Raw genomic sequence first — 10,881 nt, 5'->3', positions numbered from 1 at the left:
ACATATTGCACTGAACAAATCTGTGGTAAAAGACCTCTTTAAAATGCTGATGAGCAAAAATATCTCTTCAAAGACTAAAGTTCACCTAACCCAACTCATGGTGTTTTCAACTGCCTCATATGCATGTGAAAGCTGAAAAATGAATAAGACCAAAGGAGAGTTGATGTTTTGAATTGTGGCACTAGTAAAGAATACTGAAAGTACCATGGACTGCCAAAACGAACAAATCTGTCATGGAAGTGCAGCTGGAATGCTCCTTGGAAGCACGAATGGCCAAACTTCGTCTCACCTGCTTTGGTCATGTATGAGAAGGGACCATTCCCTGGAGAAGGATATCATGCTTGGTAAAGTGGAGGGTCAGGGAAACAGGGGAAGGCCCTCAAGGAGATGGAATGACACCATGGCTGCAATGATAGATGCAGGTACAGCAAGGATTGTGAGGCTGGCACAAGACTGGACAGTGTTTCGTTCTGTTGTACATAGTATCGTTACGAGTTGGAGTAGACTCGATGGCATCTAACCACAACAACAACATGGATGCTCAACGCCTTTCATGATCAAATGCAACCACTGAAAGCCTATACAGTTCTTAAAAATATAGTAGTTTAAGTTACTATTCCTAAATAGATTACCTTGCTTGGTCTCACACTAAAATATATACCACTTTTCCCATTAAGTGAGAGGATCACCTTTGCACAATTTTATCCCCTTTGCTTTTCTTTTCACAAATCAAAATTGCTTATGACAATCAATATGGTTGTTAGGTGCTCTTAGGTCAGTTTTGACCATAACAACTTCATGTGACAGAGTAGAACATTTCAATAGAGTTTTGTTATATAAGTGTGGGACCAGGACACTATCACTAAGAAAAAGGAAGACACGGAAAAATGCATCAGAGTTACAGATAACAAAGGTAAACACTATTACATACACAATCCTGCATTACCAGTAATAATAAACATTAAGCTATAAGTGGATACACAGGTAGAGGGGCAAGATGATTGAGTTATGGGTAGGTGAAAAAAGAAAGGAAAACAAAAGGCACTGAAAGAGAGAGAGAGTGAGTTATTTGGTATCTTGCTTTTTTTCAGTTTAATGCAAATATCGTTGGATTAAAATTTGACCACTTTCTTTTGAGACTATTAGCTTAAGGAAAAATATCCAATGACAACTAGACAAAACAATGGTGTATTTTAGAGTTATTAATTTTACACTGGATGACAAAGTATAGGTTTTTTAATGGATCTCATGATTTTATCAATCTTATTTTACAGATAAGAAAATGAGGCTTAGAAATGTTAAAATGGAAAAAAGAAAAGTTTTAATTCAGAAACAGTGTTACTTATCTTCCCACTAACTTATTCAGTTATTGTACCACCTAGTAAAAAAGACCCTCAAGGAAATGGATTGACACAGTGTTTGTAACAGTGGACTTAAACACAGCAATGGTAATGAGGATAGGGCAGGACCAGGCAGTATTTTGTTCTATTGTACATAGTGTTGCTGTGAGTCAGAAACAATTCATTGGCACCTAACAGATAACAGTGTAGTTGTGTAAGATGTTAACATTTGAGGAATTTGGGTGAAGAGCAAATGGGAAATCTTTGTACTATTTTTGGAAGTTTTTTGTGAGTTTGAGATTTGAAAATGAAAGTAAGAAAAAAAATTAAGTATTACAAGTAAAAAATGCAAACAAAAATGGTTAAGAGCTATTAAAAATTAAAGATGTTTTTTAAAAGTATGATTTTACTAAAATTCAAGAACTACAATTAATAATTCTTCCATCACACAAACTTTGATTTTACCTGTTTCTAAGACAACAGTGGCTTAGTATTTAACAATTTACCAGTATTATACACATACCTATATAATTTTTTGAGAACATCTGTATTACTATCTGTATCATTTGGCTTTGTATTTAGGAAATACTCCTTATTCTACAAAGTTTTAGAATCTGCTAGGAATTAAACTACCAATCAATTCACTGTTACTTCCAAGCCCAAACTAATGCAAAATGCCAAGGTAATATCTTTTATTGCTAACTATATCTAGGTCTGAAGGAATTCTGGTGGCATAGTGGTTAAAGCATTCAACTGCTAACTAAAAGGTTGGTGATTCAAGCCCACCAGCCACCCTGCAAGAAAAAGATGAGGCAGTCTGCTTCCATAAAGTTTACAGCCTTGGAAACCTTACAAGGCAGTTCTACTCTGTCCTATAGGGTCATTATAAGTCAGAAATGACTCAAGGCAGTGAGTTTTGTTTGTTTTTTATATCCAGGTCTCATATCACATTCAATTTCAGAGATCCCTGGATCTAAATATTGTTACTAGAGACCACAAATGGCCAATAAACTATGAAATAAAAAGAAGTCCTATACTCCCTTTAAATAGAGTCTACATTATTAACATAGCTGTTAACTAGCTACTCTAATTCCATGGACTCCAAGACTATTCTACAGTACCCCCAAGCTCTTTTTACCCTAAAAATCACAGGAAGTCCAGGCTTCTGGACCTAAATCCCACTACCCAAGAGACGGATTTTATACTGGTTCAGAAAAATGTCTTACATACGTATTTTCTTCCAGAATAAAGCATACTAAGACAGACTAGGTATTCAGAAAATAGTTAGGAGTTTTCCTTTTGTTTTTGGTAAAGCAGAGTTCAACGAGAAATGAGATATTTCCATTATCAATAAAACATCTCAGCTCAAGTTACTTTAGCCAGTCATCTAGGGGTCTAAGACTCAATGAAAAAAGGAGTATACAATTGCAAAAGAAGGAAAATAAACAAAGGTAGAATAGCAAAATACAAGTGACAAATTCAACAGACCTTATAATTTTGCCCAAGGATTGTCATGGCCATAGGCAGCATATTGTGGTGACAGCAATATAACCGCCGCCCCCCCCCCAAAAAAAAAAAAACCTCACTGCCATCGAGTTGGTTCCAACTCACAGCAATGCCTCCTTGGATTTCCAAGGAGGTATCTCTATGGAAGTAGATTGCACAGTCTTCCTACCGAGGAGTGGTTATTGGGTTTGAACCGCCAGCCTTCAAGTTAGCAAATGCCTTAGGCACTATGCCACCAGAGCTCCTGAGAGCAATATAAAAAAATTTTTTAATTACCTAAAACATGAAACTCATTACAGGTCAAGTCAATGACTCAATCCAAAATACCCAGGCCATTTTGTAGTATAAAGCCTAGAAACAGGCATTTTGATCCTCAATTTTTCACTCTTTTCTCCACTCAAAAGAAGTAGGTAATAAACCCCACCTGCTGAAATATTGTTATATATTAAAAATACATGCCTCTTATGCTGAGTGAAATAATTCAATCACAGAAAGACAAATATTGTATTAGTCTGTTATTGTAAAAGTCAAGGAAAGCTTTATCTATGGAAGGAAATTTTCTTTGTTGGTTACCAGGGATGGGAGGAGCGGGAAGGGTACACTGTTAGATAGGCAGAGATAGGTATTGATTTGGGTGAAGAGAAGGGCAATGTACCAGATGTAAGTGATCAACATGGTGGCACTGAGTAAGAGAAAGACATAGAGAGGTACATGGAAGGTAAAGACAACAAAGATGAACCCTTTTGCACATACAGTACTACGTTGTCAGTGAAGGCAAACAAGGGTATATGGGTAGATAGATGGGTGAACAGACTGAACTATTAGGTATCTCTATGTAGTGGGGAGTGTACCCAAGACCATGTATAGGGTTGGCAGACAATGGTTCTACAAGTGTATTTGTATGTTCTGTAAGAATTCCCAGATGTATAGGAGAGCTGACAAGGGACAAGGCTGTAGTCACTTCTTGGCCACAGCCAGGTACCCACAGAGAACGAGAAGTTGGACCTGTGGGCTCACAACCATAGTTGCAGGGAACATCAAGCTCAATTGGCATAACATACTACATAAAACATTGTTCCACCTGCTACTTTGGCAAGTAGCAAATGGGATCTTAAAAGCTTGCAAGCAGCCATCTAGATGCAACGATGGGTCTCTCCTTGTACAGAGCAAAGAAGAATGAAGAAAACCAAAGATTCATGGAAACAATTAGTCCAAGCGACTGGTACACCATATGATCCGTAGTCTATATGACTATAAGACCAGAAGCACTAGATGGTGCCCAGCTACCACTGCCAGTCACTCAGAAGGGGATCTATCTAAGAGATCCTGGATAGAGAGGGAGAACAGTGTGGAACAAAACTCAAAAGCATTTGGGGAAAAAAAAAGGGGGGTGGGGACCTGGTTTGCTGGTCTGATAGAGCCTGGTGGAACCACTGAGATTATGGTCCCTAGCTGCCCTTCAGGTCTGGAATTGAACCCACCCTGTGGCTTCCAGCCAAACAAAAGACAGGTATATGAGTTGAATATTTACCCAAAGTAGATACACTCCTTGGAGAGAACAATCATGGGAGAAAGAAGGGCTATTTATGCACAGGGAGACAGCTCAGGGGGCAGGGGTGTATGGAGGGATGGACACCGGGAAGAGGTGACTGTTGGGAGGAAGTGGGAGGGGAGCTGTTGCAATGGGGTAAATTGCAGTCAATGTCATGAGACAACATGTATGTGAACTGCTGTATGGAAAGTGAATTTGCTCTGTAAACTTTCACCCAAATCACAATTTAAAAAAAAAAAAAAAGAATTTCATTTTACTTGGATCCACAATCAATGTCCAGAGAAGCAGCAGTCAAGAAATCAATATTGCACTGAGCAAATCTGCTGCCAAAGACCTCTGTGAAGTATTAAAGAGCAAAGATTTTTAGTCATTTTGAAAACTAAAGTGCATATGACCCAAGCCATGGTATTTTCAATAGCCTCATATGCATGTAAGAGCTTGAAAATGTACAAGGAAGATGGAACAAGAATTGATGCATTTGAATTGTAGTGTTGGTAAAGAATACTGAATATACCATGGACTGCCAGAAGAACGAACTAATCTGCCTGAAAGAAGAACAGCCGGAATGCTCCTTAGCAGTGAGGATAGGAAGATTTCACCTCTTCACCTCTTGTACTTTGGCCATGCTGTCAGGAGGGACCTGTCCCTGGAGAAGGATATCATGCTTGATAAAGCAGATGGTCAGCAAAAAACAGGAAGTGCTTCGATGACATGGATGGGCACAGTGGCTGTAATAATGAGCTAAAACATAGCCACAACTGTGAGGATGATGCAGGACCAGGAAGTATTCATTCTGTTGTACCTAAGGTCACTATGAGTCAGAATCAACTAGATGGTATCTAACAACAACATTCACCTAACAGTGCAATCAAGCTGTATCTGCTCCACTCATGTCTCCCTAAGTATCTTTTAAGGTCACCACAAGTTAAATACAGATAAAGAAAACATGATATAGAGTATACATGCCATGGCTATACGAGTATTTACAGAAGTAGATTGCCTCATCTTCTTCTTGGTGAACAGCTGGTAGGTTTAAACCACCAACCTTCTGGCTAGAAGTCAAATGCTTTATGCACTGCACCAGAAGAGCTTCTTAGTTACAACATAGCAGGGACAATTTAAAAACTCGTTAACCTGCATTCTAAAATGTCAAAAAATTGATAACTTTTTTTTAACATTCTTGTGAAAGCTACCATTATTCCAATTCATATTATCTCATGATAGGGCGAACATTGTGATAATTAGCATGCCTTGTGTGAGATTGACATTTAAAAACTTCTCATAGAAAATTAAATACAACCTACATCATCTTCATGATAAAATTTAAAAACAAATATATATGTGTACTCCTAAGTATTCTAAAATTTTTGCTTCATTATGAAAAAGTTTATAGAACTTCTATATTATTAACAAAATAATTATTTCAAGTATTATTTGTTGTTGTTGTTATGTGCTGTCGAGTCGGCCCCGACTCATAGCGACCCCTCCTTGGGTTTCCAAGGCAGTATCACTATGGAAGTAGGAATGCCCAACCTTCCTTCCGAGGAGTGGCTGGTAGGTTTGAACCACCAGCCGTCTGGTTAGCAGGCAAGTGTCTTAGCCACTATGCTATAGCAATAATAAATACATAGAGTAAAACTATAAAAAATATATATAGATTCCTAAAAAGAAAAAATATTAAGAAAGAGTAAAACACTAATGAATACTGAAAAATTCAGGAATATGAAATTTAAAACTAAGTTTAACTGTAAGGATACAACTACCTTAAGAAGATACAACATCACAAATAGTATTACCAAAGGACTAAGAGAAAAGGGTAACTATTCAAAGGAATGAAAAATCCAATCAATTAGGGAGTTGTTAATTTTTACATTATAAACTGACAACACATCTGTTAACTTTAAAAGTGTCCAACAATCATCAAAGAAATGAAGTGGGCAACAGACATCACAAACCACATCAAAAGAAAATGCTTTCAAACGTAGTAAGTGAGAGACATTTATGTCAAGGTAATAGCACTCTGAAGGAATTTGGCAGAACAAGAGATAACTCCATTACATGGCCAAAAACACCATGCCTAACAAAAACTATGTAACTTTTGAAACATGAACTTTTGCTGTTCATGTCAGAAATTAACACTCCCAACAGTGTGAACCTTCCCTAACAACAAAGCAATATTCTTCAACTATTAGGGTTATTCATATAATTTGCTTTAGAGGTCTAACTTACCGAGTACCATCTGCTTTCCAGCTTACTTTATATGGCTTCTGCTCTAAAAGTTTAATATTTTGCTTATCCATGGAAACAGGCTGTGCTCCAGGGAATCCAGACCTTAAATGAAGAACATTTTATTATGATTATGACTAGTACCCATCAAAGCAATGCTTGTTCTTAAATCAATCTGACACGAATCACACCATTTATCACAATGTTCTCGCTATTGTGAGATAATATGAATTGGAATAATGGTAGCTTTCACAAGAATGCTAAAAAAATTTATCAATTTCTTGACACTTTAGAATGCAGATTAACGAGTTTTTAAATTGTCCCTGCTATGTTATAACTAAAGCTCTCGTGGTGCAGTGCATAAGGCATTTGACTTCTAACCAGAAGATTGGTTGTTTAAACCTAGCAGCTGCTCACCAAGAAGAAGATGAGGCAATCTACTTCTGTAAAGATTTATATAGCCTTGGAAATCCAATGGGGGTCACTATGAGTCAGAATAGACTCAATGGCAGTGGGTTTGCTTTTTGGTTATAATTACTGAGTTAATTTTAAAGGAGTAATATACACGATCTGAACAATAAAACAGGTATGTTTACAAGTCTTTTATTTCAGGGAGAAATTTAAATCTTGGTTTATCTTACATTATTCTAGACCTTTATTTCTCCATCACGATATTGACAACTTGCCATGACACTAGAGGGTTGGCAAATATCTGCTCAAAAGATGCCCACAAGAGACAAAGCAGAGAAATTTAGGTACACTGGCAAGGGCTGAACACAATAAAACCAGTAATATTTTTTTCAACATTTTTATCTTTTAGTTAAAATTATTTCTAGCTGATTTATCTGATCTGTATGTACCAGTCACAAGATTTCTTCATATGAGGAACTTACATTACAAATTTTTAACAATCAATACTCCTATTTCATCATTCTCAAGCTATATTACAATTTTCTGCCAGAAAGCAATGATCAACAGAAATGATCACAGACCAAGTCCTGTGAGACCAGATAAGAACAGTGAATTTTCTAGTAAAATCCCATCCCATGAAATGTCTGATAAATATTTCCAAGTCACAGTGGGGGTCCAAACATATTTAAAGCTGATTCTCCCAAACTTCTGATTCAGAAAAACTGGAAAATTAGCCAAATTCAAGTTTCACCTCTTATCCTTTAACAAGCTGATAAAGCTACTCCAAACACGAATAAGTACCAGTAGAATTAAAGAGACAAAACAAAGACATGTGAGTCATCGACTTTTGACTCTACCATCTGATTACTGTGCTGCTTAAGAGAAAAACCTGATAAATTCCTGTTAGACATTTTTTCAAGCACTTTCTGTAAATACACATACTTTAAGGAACAAAGAAGATAGGTCAGTGTTTGCATTCATTTTAACTGTCATAGATTAATAGCAGATTGTTTTTAAAATGTTATTACCCTTCCCAGGCACAGAACTGATGACACTTCTGCTGTACCTCTCCTAACTTTGGCTGAGTTGTTACTTGAGTTACACCTTTAACAGTGACACCTTCCAAGAAAATAGCACCCTTAAAATGAAAGGAAAAGAAAAATATGTTATTAAGAAGTCAAATCCATTTGCTAAGAAAAGACTGAGAGATTGATTATTTTCACGAATCTGAACAAGTCAATTTATGAAATAGAAATAGTCTGTTCCAGGAGGCTCTGTAAACTCCCCTGGGATTATACACAAATTTTCCTTAATCCAGCATATGATGTTTAATGTACCTATAAATCCCAATGTCTATGTCATATTGCCAAAGAAGTCTGTGGATGCTACTTCAAAATCATAGCAGTAATAATAATGTATCTATTTACTGAGAGCTAAGCAGAATGTCTCACATTTTATATTCATTCTCTCCAACTAATAACTCTGCAAAGTAAATTGCATTGTATTTACTTCAGAGATGAGTACCTGAGATATGAAGATCTTACATAATTTTTTCAACAGGTAGAAAAATTTGAACTCAACCCCACACTGTATTATATCATTCACCAACAATTCTCACCTGAGGAGGGCAGAGGAGTTGTATCGTTGGTGAGGGGTATATTTTGGAGGATAAACATCCAAAATCTAAAACTCTGTAAACCAGAGTAAGAGTATAACAGGGGATAAAGGGGCTAAGCCACAGTGATCGGATATACAAACATGCAAACTAAGTTCACTCATCACTGAGTTTTTAATCTAAATTCTTTAATAGAAATACATAAAGTATCTTATTGTATTTCATAGCAAGTATATTTTTTAAATATCACAGAGAAATGAAGCAGATGGTGAATTTATACATCAAACAGAGAACCCTCTGAAAATTTTCAAGGTTAAAAACACAGTCCAGATTTATGCGACAATTACTCTGAAACACTTAAGAGGGCGGCATCAGTCTCAAGCAACATCTATAAAACAATTCTAGCTGTTAATACAATCAGGAAAAGAAAAATGTGGTCACAAGCTGCAATGATCAACCTTCAGGCAAAAACTGAAGTTTTTCCCAGGTGGCAACCTGGCCCACTTGGGAAGGGGAAATAAGAACACTTAATACTTAGGCTACACATCTCCATCAAAGCTAGAAAAGCCCTGAGTGCTTCCATCAGATACTGGTACTGCCATTTGTCCAAATTCCCAATTACTTTTTATAGTTACCTATTCTGTCTCCATGTCTCTAGATAGTGTAAACAATTTGTACTCAACTATGCTTGGCCATTTTGAATCAGACAACCACATGAACTACTACGCCAGGAATGACAGACTGAACAGGAATGGTGTGGTATTCATCATCACCAAAAATGTTTTGAGATCTGTCCTGAGTACAATGCTCTCAGTGATAGGATAATATCCATACACCCAGGAAGACCAGTTAATATTAGGCAATACTACTAATACTCAAATTTATGCACCAAACACCAAAGCCAAAAATGAGGAAATTGTCTTTTATCAACTTCTGCACTCTGAAACTGACCAAACATGCAATCAAGATGTATTAATTATCACAGGTAAACAGAATGTGAAAGTTGGAAACAAAGAAAAATCACTGGTAGTTAGAAAATGTGGCCTTGGTAACAGAAATAACGCTGGAGCTCGCATGACAGAATTTTATAATACCAACAAACTTATTCATTGCAAATACCTGTTTTCAACAACACAAATGGCAGCTATACACATGGACTACACCAGATGGAGTGCACAGGAATCAGACTGACTAAATCTGTGGCAAGATGTAATGGAATAGCTCAATATCTTCAGCCAAAACAAGGCCAGGAGTTGACTGTGGAACACACCATCAACTGCTTATTTGCAAGTTCAAGTTGAAGCTGAAGACAATTTTAAAAAGTTCATGAGACCCAAAATATGACCTTGATCATATCCCTCTTGAATTTAGAGATAATCTAATGAATATATTTCACGCAGTGAAGACCAATGACCAAAAACCAGAGGAACTATGGGATGACATCAAGAATATCATCCAAGAAGAAAGCAAGAGGTCATTAAAAAGACAGGGAAGGAAGAAAAGACCAAAATTGGATGTCAGAAGAGACTATGAAACTTGCTCTTGAATAGAGAACAGCTAAAGAAAATGGGAGAAATTACAAGATAAAAGAGCTAAACAAAAGATTTCAAACAGCAGCTCAAGAAGACAAAGTCAATTACTAATGAACCCTTTTGCACATACAGTACTGCACTGTCAGTGAAGGCAAACACAGGTATATGGGTGGGTAGATGGGTGGACAGACTGAACGATTAGGTATGTCTATGAAATGGGGAGTATACAAGAACATATATAGGGTTGGCAGACAATGGTCCTATAAGTTTATGTGAATGAGCAGAATTCCCAGGTGTATAGTAGAGCTGACAAGGGGCAAGGTTGTGGTCACTGCTTGGTCACAGCCAGCTACCCAGAGGGACCGACTAGTTGAACCTGCGGGCTTGAGACCACAGTCGCAGTGGACATCAAGCTCAATTGGCATAATAAACTATACAAAACATTGTTCCACCTCCTACTTTGGTGAGTAGTGACTGGGATTTTAAAAGCTAGCAAGCTACCATCTAGATGCAATGATGGGTCCCTCTTCGTTCATAGCAAAGAAGAATGAAGAAAATCAAAAAGTCATGGAAACAATTAGTCCTAGCGACTGGTACACCACTTGATCTGCAGCCTAAACGACTATGAAACCAGAAGAACTAGATGGTGCCCAGCTACCACTGTCATCCCCTTGGAAGGGGATCTATGTAGGAGATCCT

General features: G+C 37.2%; 1 protein-coding gene across 1 annotated transcript in view; it reads right to left on the bottom strand.

The window, feature by feature from the left end:
• Window positions 1-10,881, bottom strand: part of RNGTT (RNA guanylyltransferase and 5'-phosphatase) — a 521,901-nt gene that overhangs the window by 421,620 nt on the left and 89,400 nt on the right. Inside the window, 3 exon segments of the mRNA XM_042782266.1 lie at window positions 5,533-5,539; window positions 6,628-6,729; window positions 8,064-8,173. Coding sequence (XP_042638200.1) covers window positions 5,533-5,539; window positions 6,628-6,729; window positions 8,064-8,173 — 219 coding nt within the window.

This window comes from Orycteropus afer, unplaced genomic scaffold (assembly GCF_000298275.1).
Source record: "Orycteropus afer afer isolate SDZICR_OR568_19922 unplaced genomic scaffold, OryAfe1.0 scaffold00011, whole genome shotgun sequence".
NCBI classification, from domain to species: domain Eukaryota; kingdom Metazoa; phylum Chordata; class Mammalia; order Tubulidentata; family Orycteropodidae; genus Orycteropus; species Orycteropus afer.
Note: the sequence above shows the minus strand (reverse complement) of the source record. Positions and strands in the feature narration are given on the sequence as shown.